Source organism: Pipistrellus kuhlii, unplaced genomic scaffold (genome assembly GCF_014108245.1).
Source record: "Pipistrellus kuhlii isolate mPipKuh1 unplaced genomic scaffold, mPipKuh1.p scaffold_m20_p_14, whole genome shotgun sequence".
NCBI classification, from domain to species: Eukaryota; Metazoa; Chordata; class Mammalia; order Chiroptera; family Vespertilionidae; genus Pipistrellus; species Pipistrellus kuhlii.
The window spans coordinates 31,244,889-31,267,185 of record NW_023425449.1 but is presented as its reverse complement, the minus strand read 5'-3'; the positions used below and the strand labels follow the sequence as shown (position 1 = coordinate 31,267,185).

The 22,297-nt window shown below is 35.3% G+C and overlaps 1 protein-coding gene and 1 non-coding gene across 5 annotated transcripts in view; both read left to right on the top strand.

Moving 5' to 3' along the window:
• Positions 1–22,297, top strand: part of ARFGEF1 (ADP ribosylation factor guanine nucleotide exchange factor 1) — a 93,189-nt gene that overhangs the window by 26,028 nt on the left and 44,864 nt on the right. For 3 of the 4 annotated variants that reach the window (XR_006741585.1, XR_006741584.1, XM_045581459.1), the window contains exons 2-14: positions 1,541–1,571; positions 2,090–2,246; positions 3,547–3,693; positions 5,432–5,611; positions 6,095–6,374; positions 9,300–9,410; positions 11,714–11,886; positions 12,730–12,863; positions 15,507–15,741; positions 20,155–20,254; positions 20,362–20,501; positions 20,606–20,714; positions 21,330–21,546. Coding sequence is in view for 2 of the 4 variants with exons in the window: in XM_045581459.1 (XP_045437415.1) it covers positions 1,541–1,571; positions 2,090–2,246; positions 3,547–3,693; positions 5,432–5,611; positions 6,095–6,374; positions 9,300–9,410; positions 11,714–11,886; positions 12,730–12,863; positions 15,507–15,741; positions 20,155–20,254; positions 20,362–20,501; positions 20,606–20,714; positions 21,330–21,546 (2,014 nt within the window). In the remaining 2 variants the exon portion in view is untranslated. The remainder of the gene's footprint in view (positions 1–1,540; positions 1,572–2,089; positions 2,247–3,546; positions 3,694–5,431; positions 5,612–6,094; positions 6,375–9,299; positions 9,411–11,713; positions 11,887–12,729; positions 12,864–15,506; positions 15,742–20,154; positions 20,255–20,361; positions 20,502–20,605; positions 20,715–21,329; positions 21,547–22,297) is intronic. The other variant, XM_036437030.2, reaches the window with a different exon arrangement.
• On the top strand, positions 16,288–16,419 carry LOC118718689. The gene has a single exon (XR_004987881.1). It is a non-coding gene; the product is annotated as a small nucleolar RNA SNORA48 (small nucleolar RNA).

The following is a 22,297-nucleotide window of genomic DNA, read 5'->3' as shown; positions in this document are numbered from 1 at the left end:
TCATAGAATAGGGGTGTCGAACTCAATCAGAGCAGGGGCCAAAATCTAAAATCCAGCCTAAATCGCGGGCCGAATGGTTTACTGAACAGTCATAAACTGTCATTGTGATGGAAACGCAGCGGAGTGTAGTGATGACAGCGCGGTGCGGGCCACATTGCAAGGCCTGGCAGGACGGATTTGGCCCGCGGGCCGTGTGTTTGACACATGTGTCATAGAACATGAGACTAACTTTTCATGTTCCTGGCAGTGCTTTTGTGCTTCTCATATCTCATCTGTCTCCCATTTGCCAGCACATTATTTCAAACCTCCTCATGCCTCCTTAACTCATTCTGTTCCAATTATTTATTTCTGGTTAATAAGCCACCTAGGAGTTAGTGGTGTAACACAGTGATCATTTTATTATGCTCACAGATTTGTGTGTCAGGAATTCATATGTTCCAGTGTTTGGGGCCTCAGCTAGAAGACTCAGGTGACTGGAGGAGGTGTGAATGTCTAGGAACTGGGATCCTCTGGAGGTTTCTTCATTCGCTCACATATCTGCCTCCTGGGCTGTGATGACTTGAAAGCTGGGCTCAGCCGGGATTGTTGACTGAACCACTTAGATGTGGTCTCCAGGTGGCGTGGTGCTTCTCACATCAGTGTTCCACATTGGGTGTCTGGAGACCCCGCATTCTAAGACATGGAAGCAGGAGCTGCGTGGCCTTTTCTGACTCCTTATAAACACTCAGGGAAATTTTTCCATTAAGTTAGATATATGTATCTTACAGTGTCTTGTATAGTCATAAGTACAAAAAATGGTTAAATATCATTTGTACATGGTCAGGAAGTTGCAGATTTTGCCTGATAATCATCACAAGAGTGGTACATTGAGGTTCTTTTCCCTCATCCAACCTGTGCCTTATATTCTGTGACTTGAATTCAGCATACATAATATTCTGTTCTTACTATTAATGCTTCTGGTTAATATAAATAGTTCCTTGACCAACACACACACACACACACACACACACACACAACTTTGAGAAAAGGAAATGCTTTGGGAATTAAATCTGCAATTATAACATTCTTGTTAATGTATTTTTTTTCATTGTTTCATAAAATTAATTTGTGTAAATTAATGCATTTAGTTGCAATAGAATTTTTATTATTATTTTTTTAATTTGTATGCTTTCTAGTTTGTTACAGAAATTAAAAATTAGTTTGTATAGCCGAAACCAGTTTGGCTCAGTGGAAAGAGCGTCGTCCTGCAGACTGAAAGGTCCCAGGTTCGATTCTGGTCAAGGGCATGTCCCAGGTTCAATTCTGGTCAAGGGCATGTGCCTGGGTTGTGGCACATCCCCAATAGAGGGTGTGCAAGAGGCAGCTGATGGATGTTTCTCTTTCATCGTTGTTTCTAACTCTCTATCCCTCTCTCTTTCTCTCTGTAAAAAATAAGTAAAAATATTTTTTTAATTAGTTTATATAATCTGTAATCAGATTACTTAATGATCCTTGTTCTGTTGTCAAGTTTTCTAATGTATGCTTTTCCCCCCACCCACAGAGGAAATCAAAGTGGAGACTGAAAAACAGAGGTTAGTGGGGTTTCTTTTTTTTTCTTTTTCTTTTTTTAGTGAAAATAATTTGCAAACTTGTCAGTCATGACCAAAATAATAATATCTATATTTTATTGTGGCAAATTTTTCCATGTGATCTTTAAAATAAAATCAACTTTTAAAATGCTTTTTAAGAAAAAAAATTGTAATCATGCTTATAGATATATAAGGGAGTTTCTGAAATACCATAAGACACGTTTTAAGTCTTTGCTTAGACTTTTAGAAAGATTACTAAATATTTAGTAACCTAACTAATTACTTTTTTTTAAAGTAAATGATTACCTTCTTGCATTTAGTCACAGCTCTAGCTACTAGTTTTTGATCTGTAGCAAATTATTTAATTTCTGGGTGTGGTTTCCTTACGAAATAATAAGGGAAGATGAAAACTGGTTTAGCAAGGTTCCTTTTGGAACTGAAATTCTGTGTTTTTATATGCGTTTATCATCAATATGATAAATGTAGCATTCTATTTAGACCCTTTTTTTTTTTTTCTGTAGTCCTCCTCATGGAGAAGCAAAAGCTGGATCAAGCACCCTTCCACCAGTGAAATCAAAGGCAAATTTTATCGAAGCAGACAAGTACTTTTTACCCTTTGAATTGGCCTGCCAGTCCAGATGTCCCCGCATAGTTAATACATCTCTAGATTGTTTACAGGTATGTATAAAATGGCTTTAGCTGAAAACCAGCTCCAACTGGAATGTGTTTCTGAACATTACTCACAATTGATAATTCAGACACTTTCCATGATAGCTTTTAATATGCTTTTTGGTAAGAAACCCAATGGTTGCTTATATTCGAGACAATAGTAGTTGCAAAAATGTTTTTAGTTTAAGGGTAACAAAAACCATTAGTTTAGTGCAGTGGTCGGCAAACTCATTAGTCAACAGAGCCAAATATCAATATTTGCAAAATTTCTTTTGCGAGCCAAATTTTTTGAACTTAAACTTCTAATGCCACTTCTTCAAAATAGACTCGCCCAGGCCAAGGTATTTTGGGGGCCAAAGAGCTGCATGTGGCTCATGAGCCGCAGTTCGCAGGTTTAATGGTATTCCATCAGTGAAATACAAGAATCATACTTTTAACCTGCCGCTTTACATGATACATGCATCATTATTTGCAAATGGTTTTACTAAATGCCTGCTATTTTACATAAGACAATAGGTTAATATGGACAGCTTATATTTATATTCTTTGTTGGACTTCAGCTCTGATTTTCATTTATGTCAGGAAAATTTCTTAAATCTTTTATTCTGTTTTACTTATACAGATTCCCTTACATATTTGTAAGATAAACCTCCAGATTTAGGTTTTCAGGTATTTTCACTGTTGGTTCATTATACCTATTTATACCTATTTAACAGTGGAAAAGACAGTATTCTTTGGATTTGTTCTTAAGATAGGTTAAGGGTAAGTTTATTTAATTTGTAACCTTGTTTTTCTTGAAAGATTAAAACTCTAATATCTGAGGCCTTTCTTCAAGGGCTATACTGATAATGTTGAATGAACAAATCTGTGATTTTTTTTTTGTAGCCAATGTATGGAAATCCGGTTTTACAGATCTAATTTGGAAAGAGATTTTGGGTCATTAAATGAGTGAAGATAGCTTTCACAAAAGCAGTATTAATACTGTTTAGATACTGTAGAAAGCAGTAAGCTATTCTAACTCATCAGAAACAACTAACTTCCAAGTCTGGTTTTTTCAAAATTTCACCTGATGGTTTTGTTGTAGTTATTGTTCTGTGTTCATAGTAATTGCAGTGTAAATAATTTCACACATTTACATCTAATAAAACTTTCTTCATGAAAAGTTGGTATAGCCTTGATTTTGACTATGCCTTAATGATTTATGTAATAATTTTAATATATATTCAATTATATGTTATAATTTTAATGTATATTTAATTAGTAGACATATTACTTAGCTTAATTAGATTCTTTATTTTCTTCATTTTAGAAGCTTATTGCTTATGGGCACTTGACTGGCAATGCTCCAGATAGTACAACACCAGGCAAAAAATTAATTGATAGAATTATAGAAACAATTTGTGGCTGTTTCCAAGGTCCTCAAACAGACGAAGGAGTTCAGTTGCAAATAATAAAGGTAAATAATTAGATAAAGTGAATTTGTTATTTTTAATCTATATTTTAAAAAGCGCTTTTATCATGGAAAATATTTAGAAAGGTAATCTTATTTGCTTTCTAAGTATAATAAAGGTTATTTGGGTGCTTTTTAGATCCTGTATCAGGGGATTTTGTTGTTGAATGCCAAGAGTTCATTAGAAGACTATATTTTTCAAATACTTTATTTTGAAGATCTCAGTTTAGGTTTGGGATCCCAGCATCTTCCAGAGTGTTTCAGTTTCTGTCATGTTTACCATACACATTGCATCTCTTGAGCTTTACGATTCCATGTGAGGGTCCCATGACCCCTCTAGTTTCTTCTGTACTGCTTCACCCCCTGTAGCCTTCCTTCTAGACCCATGCTTCACCAGATGCACTCTCCTGATTGCCTTGGGCCTACCGTTCTGCTGAACCTGCTTGGCTAAACCCTCTCCTGGATTTATGCTATATTCCTGGCTGATGAAACTCCTTAAAGAAAATCACTCAGTTGTGTTTTTAGTATTTTATGAATATTGAATTCTTTCTTTCCCCTCCCCCCCCCCCCCTTTTTGCTTATCCTCACCTGAGGATATTTTTTTCCATTGCTTTTTCTGAGAGAGTCGGGGGCAAGGGGGAAGAAAAAGAAGAAGGAAGGGGGGGGTGGGGAGAGAAAACACGCACGTGATGCGCATGCGTGCAACCGACCTTGATGTGAAAGAGACCCATTGACTGTTTGCCTTCAGCATGTGCCCTGGGGAGGGAACCCAGATACATGCCCTGGACCGGGAATCGAACCTGAGACCCTTCAGTCTGTGGGCTGACATTCTACCACTGAGCCACACTGGCCAGGGTTAAATTCTTACTGTTACCACTAGTGGTAGTGGGTGGTATGTTTATATATCAATAAAATTGTCTTGTATTAATAGTACTTTTGAAATTGCTTACATGTATAAAGTGTTCCTTCATGTGTGAATACAGTCCCTTCTGAGTCTTTCAGTTTCATAGCTGTATTTAGTTCATGAGTCATATTATATCTTTATTGTAAAAATCTGTCCAGATCTTTTGGCCTATCATTTGCTGTTTCGTGTCAGTCAGTCATGGCTTAGCTAGCATATAGTCAATGTTATTGTATAACATAAAAGGACAAAAGAATGAGTTTTGCTTTTGAGAAATTGCTAGTAAACTGATGTAAGGCAATTCATATAAAGTTACTCACTTTATTGGTTGATTTATTTTAGTATTATTTTAAATGCTTTATTTAACTCATTTTGTAAACATTGTCAGCAATAACAACAGCATGTTTATTGAGCCCAGTCCATAAGAAAGATCTCAGAAAAATTTTAAGTGAATAAGACACATTGTATAGTCTCCAAACTTGACACTCTAATTCAGCAGCTATAATACATGAAGCACATCTGTACATTTTAATAAACTAAGTTATATTGAAGTGAAACTTGGGTTGAAACAAATAAATTGAATAGCTTTCTAGTGTTTTGAGTTTGAGAAGATTATGTAGGAACTATTTATTGCCAGTGTGAGGAAAACAAAATATTTTAACAGTTGATTCAAAGTAGATAGAAATTTTGTTAATGCATACAGAAAATTCTGTCAATGTATATCTGAAAGTGATAATGGTGCCTGAAAGTTTTAATTTTAATATAAAGATACATTTTTGTGCTGAAACTCTGGATACAGAAAATTGCTTTAATTACTTTAACTTTTTTTTTTTTTTTTTTAAGGCATTACTTACTGCAGTAACATCTCAACACATAGAAATTCATGAAGGAACTGTATTGCAAGCTGTGAGAACATGTTACAATATTTATCTAGCAAGCAAAAATCTCATCAATCAGACAACAGCCAAAGCTACTCTTACTCAGATGCTAAATGTGATCTTTGCACGCATGGAAAACCAAGCAGTAAGTATTTAAAAAAGAGAGAGATTATATAAAACACCACAAGCATCAAACAGAAAAGAGTTTCTGGAAATGTGTAATGAAGACTTTCTGTGTTTGTAGAGAAGAATGACTTTCATGTACAGTCCTGTTTACTGGAGATGTGTGGTATTGTTTTGTTTTGGGGTTTATTGCCTTGACTTTGGATAAAATTTGTTTTTATTGTTCACAAACAGGATTTGAGTGATTGTGTTTGCCATCATCCTCATGGCAGTGTTTATCAATTGATATTTTTATTGCACTCAAGCTCAGTAGATGGTGAAAGACTTCCATCTTTGTCCTTGTGTACCCCTTAAGAAGTGACCGCTGTTACTTGTTTTTGTTTTTACTATTTTTAATGTTCTCTGTTTCTGATAGACTGTAATTTGTAATCAGTGTAACATTATTTCTCCAAAATTGAAACAACTTATTTTACAAATATTAGAAAATTATTCTGTTTCTCCCCAGTTGCAGGAAGCCAAACAAATGGAAAAAGAGAGGCACCGGCATCATCATCATCATCTGTTGCAGTCTCCAGTAAGCCATCATGAGCCTGAGTCACCTCACCTTAGATATCTGCCACCTCAGACTGTTGATCATATATCCCAAGAACATGAAAGAGACCTTGATCCCCATGCAAATGATGTGGATAAAAGCCTTCAGGATGACATAGAACCTGAAAATGGATCTGATATTTCCAGTGCAGAAAATGAACAGACTGAAGCTGATCAGGCAACTGCAGCTGAAAGTAATCTTTTTAAGACGGGGTTGGGGTGGGTGGAGCGTGTGTGAAGGGAAGAGTGTAGGAATGCGTTTTGGTGAAGAAATGTGGAAAGGGTGTATGTGTTCATAGGTATCAGACACATGGTGGTAATTATGGACTTTCTCTATCCTAGGTGGTAAAAGTTAGTTTCACTTTACCCACAAGCCATCTGTTAATGATACTATGCATTTATTAGCATCTCATGAGCAGTAAAAATTTATAGACTTGTTTTGGAGGAGGTATGTGTTACTAAAGGTTATAAATATCTCTTAGCATGTTATATAGGAACTTCAGTTTTCTTATTAAAATTAGTTTTACAGCAAACGAGAACCATATAGTAAGATTTTTCTGGATGTGACTGAAGAATTTAGGAAATGATTATATTATTTAGAAAATATGCTAAAAAAAAGCACTGTAATTAAATATAAAAAAATTTTTGAGTAATCATCTGACATGAAGATTTTTTTTTTGAGATGTAATCTTTACCTTATAAATTTAGTTAGAAAAACTGTCAGAGAACAAGATTACAACAATTGTTTATTTTACAAGTTTATTTCTCTAAAAATAGTACATGAAGTCATTTTTTCCTCTAAACATTGTCCTCAACTCTAGCTATTCTATAAAACTGCCAGGGAATTTGCTTGTTGCTTTTGTTCCTCCTTAGGTTGGTATCAGAAAATGATGGAAATTCTGTTCCTCTCCAGTGTGGCATGTGGAACTAAGAAGGTTAGGGCTCAGTTATAGCTTATCCGAATCTGTTTTTACTTCACCTTGAGGAAAGACTTCTGTAATATATTTTAAGCTTTTAATTTTTTAACCATATCTTTTCCATAACCTAATAGTGGCATGAACATCAGCACTGGCATGAATAGATGTTTTACTGTTTTTAATAGTACTTTATTTTCAGAGAGATAATTTTGATAAACCAAGCATCCATTCACAGTACCCAAACTAATAGTGAATCTATATTGCTTATACAATTTACATTTTCCTAGCCTGCCCTTGTCAAAATTTCCTGTATTTTCACTGTGAGCTTATAAAGGGGCTGATTCAAAGGTTTAATCACTAATAAAGCTGGGATGTTATATTTTCCTTTATTTTTTTATCCATACATTCAGCATTTATTTAGCATACCCTGTCATAGGCACTGTGCTAGGACTTGGGGTTAAAAACCTGATGGAGATATAGCCATTGCTCTTAGGGTATTCATGGTCTGCCTCGATGGATGGTCATATATATTTAATTGAGACATAATGTGATAAATACCCTGAAAGTAGCATGTAATTCTGCTGAGGAGAGTTAGGACATACTTTTATAGAGAAAGTGATGTTTTAGATGAACTTGTTGTATAGGGTAGGTATTGGTTAACTAGAAAATTTAAGATGTTTTCATCAGAATAAATAACATGGGCTGAGACCCAAGGAATGAAAGAATCCACTGTACTTACTGTGTGTAAGGTACCTCTGTGGGTACCTTAATGGATACAAAATTATAAATAAGACTTAATTCCCCATGGCATAGTCATGATGATTTTGGCTTCCAACAGCTGATAAAAATGAAAATTTTACCTGGGAGCCATTGGTTAAGAATGCATGCTCTGGGGTTAGATTACCTGCTTTGATTCACTTACTAGCTGGATGTTATAATCAACTTTTCTCATTTCCTACGTGTAATAAATGTTACCCACTCTAATCTATTTCTGTTAGATGATTTATATAAGAATTGACTCTTGATTCACTAGTCATTTTGTGCACATTTTAATGACGGTGTATTCAGTTATGTTGAAACTCTAATTTTCAGACTAATTTTAGCCAACTAGTGCTCAGAAATACAAAGCTTAAGGATGGTAGAAAAATTATCTGTCAAGACATTTATATGGTTTTAATCCACAGAAGACATTAAATGCTATTATTGGATTTAAAAAATAAAATAAAATAAGGTAACTGATTTAACATGCTTATTTATTAATTTTCACCTTATGGCAGTCAGTATTTTGTAGAATGCAGCAAACAATAATTTCGGATCAGTGAACAAAAGGGAGGAGGGTAGGCTTCCAAAAGCCAGAATTATAAATAGTGGTTCGTTATGGAGTTGTGAGTGGGGGTGGGGTATAGACAGCAACATTAACAGCTAGTATGCAGTCTGAAGCCATTGATGAAGAACAGAGGCTCCCAGACAGGATCCTGGTCCCCAATACATCCTAACTGAGCCTTCCTAATATATTTTGAACATTTCAAAAACACCAGTAGAAATTCTGTTTTTATCTACAATAGTCCAAACAAGCTAACTGTAATGTTAAGGTTTTCATTAGTTCCTCTTATACTGTTCAGAAGTTCTGATTGGCAGTTACATGTTTTTAATTAATGTTAAATTGGAGGATGAGTTCCTTTTTACTTACTAAATTAAATTACACATTAAGTATGTAAATTCAAAAAGGGGAACAGGTAGTAAGGAAAGGCTGGAAATCACTGGTGGAAGGCAAGATGGCCCTATCTCTGCTTCTTTAAGGAGCTCACTGTGTTAGGTTAATTAAGTTAATTAGTTAGAGCACAGTGATGAGCTTGTTGTTATTGAGGAGCCCAATTAATCAAAACAAGATATAATTACATTGAATATGTTATTTGGAAGTATGGGACATGTTTAAATTGTTTTGTTTAAAAGTTTTGGTTCTTAAAGGAATAATCTAGAAAATTCACATAATCACTATTCAATGAATAGTTTGTCAAATGATTCATGGATGAAACTGACTTAAATTTATATTTTAAATTTTGATTTAGTTACAAGTTTTGGTTTAACATATATTGCTTCTAGTTTCATTTATCTATTTGATTTTTTTCTTTTGTTAATTTCAAAGGAAAGCTTTTCATTATGTTCAGTAATAGTTCCTAAAATAATGTTTTCTTTTTAAAGCATTATCTAAAAATGATATATTATATGACGGAGAAAACCATGACTGTGAGGAAAAGCCACAAGACATTGTGCAGAGCATTGTAGAAGAAATGGTGAACATTGTTGTTGGAGGTAGTGTATTCCACTAGGAAGTAGTGTATTCTATCTTACAGTATTTCATTTGACTGTGAAAATTATTTTTACAATGTGTGGATTAAAAAGGGCAAAAATATAACATCTTCCTCAAATCTGTGTGTGTGTGTGTGTGTGTGTGTGTGTGTGTAGAAATGTATTTAAACTAGAGGCCCAATGCATAAAAATTGTGCATTGGGGGGGATCTCCCTCAGCCCAGCCTGCACCCTCTCCAATCCAGGACTGCTCGGGGGATGTCTGACTGCCAAGTGTAGGCCCGATCCTAAACCAGCAGTCAGACATCCCCCTCACAATCTGGGAGTGCTGACGCCTAACAGCCCCCCACTGGGACCACTGGCTCCTAACAGCCTAATCACCCTTAACCGCTTCTGCCTGCCGGCCTGATCACCCCTAACTGCTCCACCCCCTCATCCCCACCCCCGCCAGCCTGGTCACCCCCACACACACACACCAGCCTGGTTACCTCCAACAGTCGCCCCCCCACCCCCACCAGCCTGGTCACCCCCAACTGCTCCCCACTGCTGGCCTTGTTGCCCCATGCAGCCTGCTGTTCAGTCATTTGGTCGTCCCTCACTAAGTCCCCTGCCGGCCTAGTTGCCACACAAAGCCTGCTGTTTGGTCATCCGTCCGTTTATTTTGGTCATGATGGCCCCTGGATTTTTATATATTAGGATATATTTGGTTATAGAAGTCCACTGAAACTTAGTAATTGATGATATCTTGCACAGGATTAGCATAGTACCTTCCTACATATACTTCTAGAAATAGGATTAAATTATCTGAACTTGTCCTATTTTCTAGAATTTCCTCTTAAAGTTTTAGCCCATCAATCTTACCTTTCTTAGTTTTCCTGTGCTATTAAAGATTTTTGTCTCTTGTTTATATTTTTCATAGTAATTTCAGTGGTATTTGTTAAAGGAGAAAGTAAATTAATGGGCTCCATTCAGCACCTTTAAAACAGACGTTTGCACTTAACATTTGGGGGGTAGTTAAAGGAGAAAACAATGGAGAATAATATCTAATTCCATTAAGTGATTTTATATGCTTTACTTGCATTTACTCATTTGACCCTTCCTAAACACTGGGATATTTTGGTATGAATACTTTTCCCTTTTTTAAATTTTAATATATTTTTTTAGATTTTATATTTTTATTTTTTTTACCCCCACCACCATTTATCCTCCATATACCCTCTTCTGCCTCTACTCGCCATCCCCAGGCACTGCCCTCCACACATAATCAGTGTGTTTCCCTCATGCTAGCTTACAGTTTCTTTTAATGGGTAGCATGAAAGAAGCAGTGTCTTGAGATAGCTTCTGAGTTATGACCATAGACATGTATGTGTTCCTTTTAAAAGAAATGCACATCACACCTTAGAGTAATACTGAAACTTGGTATTATTTACATTATCTGTGTTTGTTCTATCAGAAATCATTTTTATTTATTTATTTATTTATTTATTTATTTATTTTTAGTAATTACAAATATGATGATTTAGAGCACATGTGTCAAACACAAGGCCCGCGGGCCAAATCCGTCCCGCCAGGCCTTGCAATGTGGCCCGCACCGCGCTGTCATCACTGCACTCCGCTGCGTTTCCATCACAATGACAGTTTATGACTGTTCAGTAAACCATTCGGCCCGCGATTTAGGCTGGATTTTAGATTTTGGCCCCTTCTCTGATTGAGTTCGACACCCCTAATTTAGAGTAACATACTAAAAATAGTTCAGGGATATAGGCCATTATTTTCATAGTAATGTTCTAAAGAATTTGTTATTAGAGGTATTGAAAGATATTCTTTAAAAAGGGGGAGAAGGCTCACGGTAAAACAAATTTGAAAATACTGCATATTTTATATTCCTTTTGAAGAGCTCAATGCATATTAGCAAGTTAATATTATAATAAGGAAACCTATTTCCCTCTTATTTGATAATGGGATTTTTTTTTTTTTTTTTTTTAGAAACTTCTAGTACCATGTTAAGGCATTAGCATTCATTAGAACCCAGTTTAATAAATGCTGATATGGACTAAAAGTAAGCTTCTCTTTTGATACATTTAAGCCTTTCATCAACTGTGTTTCATTGTTAGAGCTACTTAAGAATCATATTTGGATGTATTTCCAATGCGTATTTACATACTAGTAAGTATGCTAACCTTTAAATGATACCAGTATGTGTTACTTCACATCATTTATCTGCCACTATTTAATTTTAAATACTCTCTGCTTTTATATCGTTAAGTCAGGTGTGTTTGTATATTTTTTTATTCTTAACCATTTTAGATATGGGAGAAAGGACCATAAATGCAAATGCAGATGGCAACATTGGAACTATAGAGGATGGTAGTGACAGTGAAAATATTCATGCAAATGGAATCCCAGGAACACCAATTTCTGTTGCATATACACCGTCCTTACCTGATGACAGACTCTCTGTCTCTTCCAATGATACTCAGGTATAAATGGGAGTGGAAAATACCTGTTAATCTTACACATTTATAGGTCACCAGCACCTTCTGGTAAACACATCTATGTGATAATGCTGACTAATTTCAGTTTGGGGAAATAAAAACTTGGGTGTTGTTTTTTTTTCTTTTTTTTATCATTGTTATAAATCAAAACAGTTTATTTCCTTAATAAATTGATAGCTAAATTTTTAATTTTACAGTGTTTCATAACTTTCCTAACCCTGCCCCATGGAAATTACTTTTGAAAAGAATTCTTATCACATATTCATAGGATAATTCTAGTATCATAGGAAGGGGGAAAACTTTTAGAAATCTAGGAAACTTCATCTTTCCTTTGTTCAGGGCTACAATGAAATCCATACCATGGTAGTGGCAATTCTTTTCTACCCTATATTTTTATTCTTATCCTAGAGGATAAGGGCTATCTTAAATTATTGCTCCATGCACAGGGGGAAGCTTTCTTGGCCTTGTTGACCTTCATCAGTTAACAATTTTTAAACATTGCCTTGATTATTTCCATTGTTTTATTTTTATCTGCACAAAGTGCAAAAACACAAAACACCCAATGACAGGTAGTGGAAAGCATAGTTTAAGCTGTGTATGAAGTATCTTGTCAGGGCATAATGTGTTAGTTTTTGTTAGTAATAATATGAACTGGGAAATTGTTGAGGATAGGGGTGCGATGTCAGAGAACTAATGTGACAAATTCCTTATATGGTTGCCCTTCCAATAGAACCTCAGCTATTACTGAATTGAACAAAATGTATAAAAAGCTGAAATCATTTTACACTGGCAAATATACTTATTTATATACTATGTTAACTTGTTTAGGAATCTGGAAATTCTTCAGGACCTTCACCTGGTGCTAAGTTTTCCCACATTTTACAAAAGGATGCCTTTTTAGTATTCAGGTCATTGTGTAAACTGTCAATGAAACCCCTGTCAGATGGACCACCAGATCCAAAGTAAGTCATTAGCTATTCTGCCTGACAACAGTTTTAAAACTCAAAATGTACTCTAAAATAGTCTTTAGCTTTTCTTTTGTTCCACTTGTTCTGTAGGATCCTCAAAATATATTTATATATATATATATTTAAAACTGAGTGTCCCAAAACTGTTAGATAACTTAGAGCATACCAGAAGCATAGAATTGTGTCTGGTACAGTAAATGCTGACTGGTTGAGTGAATCCTTATTTCAGTTTGTAAGTAATTTTGGAGCTAATGTAGCTCTGTTCACATGTAGCCTCATGCTAGGCTCTGAAAGCTACCAGTTGGTTTATTAAGAGAAATAAATCTTAAAAGTCATAATATAAAAGAGGACATCTGTAATACTTTCCTTCCACAATTAAGATTTTTTTTTTTTTCAATAAGTATTCCTTAAGGTCTGAAAAATGTCCTAAGATACTACCTTTCTTCATGGGGAACAGGAAGTACTTCGCAATAGGAGTCTCTGATTCTTATCAGTTATTTAAACTGTAGGGAACTGCCATTTTTTAAGTAATATCTTTCATTTTATCTGATTTAAGTATAACTGATTTCTGCTTGAGATTGAGTTTGGGAGTTATTAGAGAGGCAGAACTTTCTATAGAAAGAACCTTGGAGAAGGCCTCAGTGACTTTGAGAAAGGGATATTGAAATGAGGGAAATGTAAGCAACACTACTTCATTAAAAAACCCCAGAGCATTTTGATTTCTTTGTCAACTAAGAAGACTAAAGACACTTATTATAAAAACGAAATCTTCTATAGTTTTATTTTGTGACATTGTACTGAGTCAATGGGAAACATCTTGTAGGCCCAGAAGGCTAAAATCCTAAAATCTTTTGATCCAGTTCCTGAGAGTCAGAAATATAATTTATTGATTCTTCAGTATTTTGAAAATATGAACTTTACAGAGAAAGAATTAAGGTTGTTCAGATTTCAGTCTAAATTCAATTATACCCTATATATTTTGTAAGAATACTAGAGGGTTGGAGCATGAAATTCATGCACTGAGGGGGGTGGTGGTTGGGGGTTGTCCCTCAGCCCAGCCTGTGCCCTCTTGCAGTCTGGGAGCCCTCAGGGATTGTCTGACTGACAGCTTAGGCCTCCTCCCCAGAATGGACCTAAGCCATCAGTCAGACATCCTTAGTCTGCCACGGAAGTGGGAAAGGCTCCCACCACCGCCGCTGTGCTCACCAGCTATGAGCCGGCTTCTGGCTGAACGGCACTCCCTCTGTGGGAGCACACTGACCACCAGGAGGCAGCTCCTGCATTGAGCCTCTGCCTCCTGGTGGTCAGTGCACATCATAGCAACAGGTTGTTCCACCTTTCGGTTGATTTGCATATTATCCTTTTATTATATATGATATTTAAATTTTTTTAAATTTCTTATTCTCATTGAGGAGAGAAATAACTTGCTCAAAAATTGACAGTTTTGAGATCTCATTCTGAATTGATGAAGACTTATTTTAAGGATTATATATCATAGGAATTTGGTGTTATTGATGAAGGCCATTTTTACCATGATTTAAAAATGTATTGGCTATAAAAGCTTTAGATATTTAGTTATCTCAAATATAAAAAAAAATGTTTATTAGAAAAAGAAAAGAGGGAATTGTTTAAAATGCCAAGAATTAAAAGAACAAAAGAAAATATATAAATTTTGAGGAGTATTATGTTGGGGAGAGTATTTATAGTTAGCCCTGAAAAAAAAAAAAAAAAAAAAAAAAAGTAAATCTAGTGTTTGGAGTGCTGCTCTTATGAGGAATAATGTAAATTAATTATCTTTCCACATAGTGGGCATAAACCAAATATTAGGAAATATTGTATGTACATTTAAAAAGACTTTTTTTGACCATCAGGACCTAATCATTGGAATTGAATACTAAGAGATCACATTTTCACCTTCTAGAAACTGTTGTCTTTCCAAAAGAGAATATATGGTTTCCTAGCTTGAGTTTTGTCTTTTTGACAAAATTAATGAGCTTTTTATTTATATAATTTTCTTTTTTGTCTCTGCTTCTCTCTCTACTTTGTGATCCAGGAAGTGTTCTTTTAAGTTGAATTATAATTTGAAACTACCACATGAAAAACTGGTGTTAAAAATTATGAATGATTGTTTTCCCATTTTGGAAGTTTATGAAATTTTGTGGTACAGGAAAACATCAGTGAAACTACCCATTATTAGTGTTTGAGCTTACTCATATACTATAGTTTTTCTTGTTTTGTTTTGTTTCTATGTTGTAGAGTTTTCTGTGCCTCTATATTTAAAAGTTTGTGAAATTATGCCAAGACCGGTTTGGCTCAATGGATAGAGCGTCGGCTTGGGGACTGACAGGTCCCATGTTCGATTCCAGTCAAGGGCATGTACCTTGGTTGTGGGCATATCCCCAGTAGGGGGTGTGCAAGAGGCAGCTGATCGATGACTCTCTCTCATTGATGTTTCTAACTCTCTATCTCTCTCCCTACTTCTCTGTACAAAATCAATAAAATATATTTTAAAAAATAAATAAATAAAAAATAAAAGTTTGTGAAATTATATGGTACCAGGAAATACCTTAGGAACAATCTATTAATACCATAATGTTAACTTGTCCATACACTATGCCTTCTTTTTTTACATTTTAGGTCTCATGAGTTACGATCCAAGATTCTTTCATTGCAGTTACTTCTATCCATTCTGCAGAATGCAGGACCTGTTTTCAGGACAAATGAGATGTTTATTAATGCTATTAAGCAGTATCTATGTGTTGCACTCTCAAAAAATGGAGTCTCATCTGTGCCAGAGGTTTTTGAGCTTTCTCTTTCCATATTTCTTACTTTGTTATCGAATTTCAAGACACACCTGAAGATGCAAATTGAGGTATGTTCTGCATCAAGGCGTTGTTGCGCTTTCATTTGTTTCATATTCAGTCAAATGATTAATACACTGGAAAGTTTTTCAGAATGTGAAATATTTGTGTATTGTGTGTACTTAACTTTTTATTCACTCATTCAACTAACATGTACCTACAAAGCATTAGGCACTAGGTAAGCACTAAGAATGCAAAATCAAATTAAGACACAGCCCTACCTTCAAGGAATTTTACACTAGTTGTATGAATGGTCCTAATTGCCTGGAATTAACTTGGTCCTCACAATAACTTTGCCATTGTATATAATATATTGTATGTAATAGTGCTTTTGGCTATCTTAAAAGAAAGCTCAAAATATATTCTTTGTGTACATGGTTTCAAGAAATTTAAGTTTTAACACTTTGAAAAGGTGATTGAGAAGGGTTATATTTTTTATTTTAGGACATTTGAGATTTTAATTTTTGCTCTCTATATTTTCTCTAATGTACATATTGTATTCCTACACATTTAAAAAAATAAAATGGCTGTCATTGTTGTTCTAAAGTATTTCCAGATGTCCTTGGACCTGGGTAGAGTGGCACCTGGTTTGGTGATACTTGTCTTATATCAGCCAGGGACAAAGGAACTCCTTTATCCCAGCTTGGCTTTAGGCCTATGCCCATGCCTGGTTTATGCCCTGGACAGGTGAATTACTGAGGGAAATAAATAAATAATAAAATAAAATATTTCCAGAGATTTACCAAAACTGAATTAGGGAATCTTCAAACTATGTCTGCATGTATCATGCAGATATAGAAATTAGTGATCTTTTGTTTTCACTTTCCAATAATTCAGTATTTTAAAATACAATAGTACTTTATGTTTTGCTGATTTAATGGATACCTTTTCCAGCTTGACATTTGTCATAATATTGTTTGGGTTGGGACATTGTATATTTTATGAATACTCACTTTCATGCTCGTCAACTTTGACATTCATTTCATATTTGGTATGATATACAGTTTAGATCATAATTTTTATCTTATATTTAATCCTAACTCAAGAGTAATAATTCATTACCTCTTAGGAAAGGATAAATTACTATTTTCCCAGAGTTTTTAGATGGTAAAGATAATCATATCTTTATTAATGTTCTGCAGTATGTATTTAAATTTATTTAGAACATTATTATGAGAATGATACAGAATAAGGCCTTGGTAAATTAAGTGAAAAGTTATTTAATTTGGGCCATATTTTTGGAAAGGGAACAATTTTTGGTCCATACATAGTGTCAAATTTTAGAAATTTGTCATATGTCTATTAAAATAATGCAGGTCATTTAACCAAAACACTTGTTATTTTTACAGTTTTTTTTCCTCATTATCTTCAGGAACTAAAAATAAAAGAGACTTTAAAAAATTTTTGGAACTTTTGCTTATATAACCAGTTAAAAGTCTCTCATTTGATAGAGACATTAAATTGCCATTAAAGAATTTTGGAAGACTGTGCATTCAGTTACTTACATAATTTTGGACACTGAGACTATTTCATTAAGTGCTATTAGTAGACTATGTGAAACATAACTTCTTACAGAATCAATATCACAAAAATTAAGTTGGGATTACTGTTTTTATAGAGTAAATTTTATATACAAAGTTTTTGTTAAGGACAAGTTTAAAGAGAAGTACTTCAGGAAATTTCCTGTCTGTTCATAAATAGTAGGCTCTTACTACAAAATTATTGTAATGTTTTTTAAAATAGATCAAGTTTATTTCTCTCTGCATTGTCTCTTATGGGGAGATTATGAAGATAAAAGAAGATAAGTGTAGATATGCTTTTGAAAATACTAAACATTCAAATGCAAGATAAGCTGAGTTGCTGTTGGAGAAAGCTCAACGTTTAAAAATATAAATCGCAAAACAAAATTGAGATGTTCAGTGAAGATTCATTTAATGAGAATATTCACTAAAGAGTTTCTATAATGTGGTTTTTCCATGGCATTAACTTATAAAACTATTTCTGAAAATACAGTTTTAAATAGTCACAATTACTGACCACTACAATATATGTGCATATTGGATACTGTACAACTGCTCAGACCTTGGAATCAAGTTGGATACTGCCACCCTCATAACTATTTCTTTATTGATTTTGATTCAGTACCTGCTTTTTTAAAATATATTTTTATAAATTCAGAGAGGGAGAGGGAGGGAGGGAGGGAGGGAGGGAGAGAGAGAGAGAGAGAGAGAGAAATATCAATGATAAGAATCATCAATTGGCTGTCTCCTGCACGCCCCCCACTGGGGATCAAACTGCAACCCAGGCACGTGCCCTGGTCCGGAATCAAACCAGGGACCCTTCAGTCCGTGGGCCGACGCTCTATCTACTGAGCCAAACTGGCCAGGGCTGAGTACCTGCTTTTTATCATAGCAACCACTAAAACCCAGGTTTGCAAAAATGATGGCTTTCAAAGGACTGTAGTGAGATCTAACTGATGTAATGACACTGACCAATTTTTCAAGATGTCCAATGGATGTATTTCTCTATGAATTTTATCTTAAAATTCTTATGATAACTCTCTGGGTTTGTTTTAGCTTTCTGGGGCACATTGGTGCAGTTTGGGAACTGTGGCCACAGATATTCATTGAATGCCTACTATATGCCAAGCAATGTGGACACAATGCTTGGCAAGAAAGACCTGGCTCCTACCTGCTAAGAGGTTACAGTCTTATAGGAAATACTGAAATTAGTCAAATACTAGAAATGCGTTGAGTTTTGTGAAAGAAAAGCACATTCCAAGGGTACCTTATCCAAATTGAGAAGACATGTTAATCATCTTTCATTGTAAATATGAATTTCTAAGTTCATAATACATATCCTATGTAATAAAAACCTAATATGCTAAGTGTCCTGTTGTCCATTCAACCAATCAAAGCATAATATGCTAATGATATGTTAAGGCCACTCAACTGCTCACTATGATGTGCACTGACCACCAGGGGGCAGACGCTCCAACTGGTAGGTTAGCTTGCTGCTGGGGTCCAGCTGATAGGGACTGAGCAAGACAGGCTGGACATACCGTGGAGCCCTCCACAGTCCCTCCCTGGCTGGCCAACCTCCCACATCTCTCCCCAGCCCTGATTGTGCACTGATGGGGTCCCTCAGCCTGGCCTGCACCCTCTCGCAATCCAGGACCTCTTTGGGGATGTTGAGCTGGTTTTGGCTTGAGCCCACAGGTGTGGCTGAGGGACCCCACTGGTGTGCGACATGCACCGTGCCTCTAGTGTTCCATAAGTGTTAATACAGTATGTTGTTTCCGATTTACTTTTTTAGCCATCTCCTCTAAGTCACAGTCACTTTTCCAAAGTAAATTTGAATCTGAAAATTCTTAACTCTTAAATTGAAATGTATTTAATTAGGTTAGCTCCTTTGAGCTTGACATTATTTGGTCTAAAAAAATAGTGAGAAATAGTTTGTAGTTTTCAGACAATGGGGATTTTCACTTGTGTGAGTAATGATAAAAATAGTCCATGAGAATTGGATAATTAGATACTTTGTATTGTGTGGATTACAACATACTTACTTTTAAAACTAGGAACAATTAGGTTTGCTCAGTATTATAATGTCTGAAAAATACAGGGTGGGCAAATGTAGGCTTACACTTGTTTATATGGAAAATAATACAGTAATTAATAAACTATAATAAAGTATAATATGCTAATTAGACTGGACAGCTGATTGACCTTCTGAACATCATTCCAGGCATCCTTCTGGACGAAGCCGCAGGGTCTGAGGCAGGGGGAACCTGGCTGGCAGGCGAGTGGTTAGGGGTAGTCAGACAAGCAGGCAAAGGGGTAGAGGCGATCAGATAGGCAGGTGAGTGGTTAGGAGCGATCAGGCAGGCAGGTAGGCTAGCAGTTAGGAGCCAGTGGTCCCAGATTGTCAGCGGGTGAAAGCCAGGCTGAGGGACACTCCTCCCTCCCGTGCACAAATTTTGTGCACTGAGCCTCTAGTACAAGAATAAACTGTTTCCTATACTTAGAACTATCAGCTTGCTATGGCACACCCCATCTGACTGATGAACAGAATATGGTTTATGCTCTCTGGTGTGTTAAAATGAATTATGAGTTACGTTAGTTTTGTAAATATGTTCAGGAAATTATTCAGAGGAACTCCATATCTTTGTAGACTTCTTTTGTAGTGGTTGTGTGAGAGCAAACAACTAATGTGAAGTGCAGTGCTCCTACAACAAAGGCTCGCTTCAGTCACCCACCTAGTGGTTTTAGTCCTGATGCTTCAGAGATGGGCTCAAAAGGAATTGACGCCAAAGGAACCTGGATCCTAGTCTCTGTTCTGCAACTTTGGGATATTTAAAAAGTGATCACATTTATGAATTACAATATAAGCAATATTTTAAAACGGATGTTTTCCCCTAATCACAGGTGTTCTTTAAAGAAATTTTCCTATATATTTTGGAAACTTCTACCAGCTCGTTTGACCACAAATGGATGGTTATTCAGACTTTGACAAGGATTTGTGCAGGTATTTGAAATTACCCATATTACCTTTTTTATAATGAGATATTTAAAAGGTTGAATATACTCATATACTAGATGCCCTTTGTTAATTAATACATTGTATTGTTACAGATGCTCAGAGTGTAGTGGATATTTATGTAAACTATGACTGTGACTTAAATGCAGCAAATATATTTGAAAGACTAGTTAATGATCTATCAAAAATTGCTCAAGGCCGGGGCAGTCAGGAACTTGGCATGAGTAATGTTCAGGTAAGAACTTTAAAAACATTTTCAAATTTAAACTTTGCCAAGGAAGTGCTGTGTGTTTTGCTTAAAAGATCTTGTTTATATTTTTATTCTGAATTATTTTGTAGGAATTAAGCCTGAGGAAAAAAGGTTTAGAGTGCTTAGTGTCGATTTTGAAGTGCATGGTTGAATGGAGTAAGGATCAGTACGTGAACCCCAACTCTCAGACAACTCTTGGTAAGGTGACATGTTGAGTATAATTCTTCATCATTTAAGCAAATGATACTTTGAAGGCTGGTTGCAAAAGCCATTAAGCCAGTTTCATGATGTCTGTGTTCATTTAGCTGACGAAGAAGCGTTGTTTGTAACTTAAATAATGAGCTTTAAAATGAAGCTCTCAGCATAGTTATCCAAACTTTACTCTTTCTAGAAGTATTTTGAATATTATATAAAAGTGAAGCATATTTATGCAACTTTGTTAAAGTATAGTTGTAGGAGAAAATATAAGTCAGTATAAGAAGATGTAATTGTTTGTGCATGTTTGAGATTTTTCTTTACTCAGAGATTTCATAGTTGCAGGTCTACCTGGTGTTATCTTAGTCAAGTTCCTATAGGAAAACTGGTTATCATGAGCTGATATCTGAAACCCAGCAGACACTCAGCACTGTGACTGCAAAAGTATCTCTTTTTAATTATGTAAATTGGATATGTATATATCGCACCTAATATTTTTATTTGTATCAAACAGATATCTAAGCAACAGTGAAATATCTTGCCAATATCTTGAATTTTTTTTACCTTTTACTTTTTTTTTTTTTTTTTTCCCCTTGACCGAGTAATTTACTGTATCAGTTTTTCTACTTACAGGTCAGGAAAAACCCTCAGAACAAGAGACAAGTGACATCAAACACCCTGAGACAATAAACAGATACGGAAGCTTAAATTCCCTGGAGTCAACATCATCCTCAGGAATAGGCAGCTACAGCACACAGATGTCTGGCACCGATAATCCCGAACAGTTTGAAGTCCTAAAGCAGCAAAAAGAAATAATAGAACAAGGGATAGATTTGTGAGTGTCTGATTTTAAAGAGAAAATTTTCTTGTTTATCCCTCTGCCTGTACTGGGCCACCATTGCCCTGGGTTTCTCTGAATCTTTGGATTATTTTTATTTTCTTCTTATCACCATCTTGTAATGAGTAAAACAGGGCAAAATCTTTGCTGTCTTCTACTGGCTCCTTAACCAGCTCCCCTTTTTCATTGCATTCTAGCCCAAACAGATTCTATAATGCACATTGAATTAATTTTGCACCATATTGTATATGCTGTTTTATGCATCTGCAGTTTTGTGTTATTTATTAGTTCAGTTATAAAATCCCCTGGTATATTTCCTAAGCAGGTGACAGATAAAAAAAACTTAAAATATGGGACTAGTTAGTGTTGTTCCTTTATAGGTTTTTATATTTTCCTCACTTGAGTTACAAATGTGCTACTTTCGTTTTTGATCCATTGTTAATTTCTTTTTATATGTTCATATGGTGATAATGACCCTTTCCAACCTGGCTACTAAACTGATATCAGCCTGTTTCTGGACTATTTCCTGTCTAAGTACTACTATTCTGCTATCCCTCCTATTGCCCATTTCTTTTTTCAAGGAGATGCTATAAGGAAAAATAAACTTGTTGGCCTTTTTTCATGAATCTAGCTACTGTAAACTATTAAAAAAAATACCCGTTTGTTTAGTTAGCTTGCTCCTTCTGTATTAAAACATTTCTTCCTGAATCTTAAGCAATGCCTTTTGATGAATGCCCTTTTTATAGTG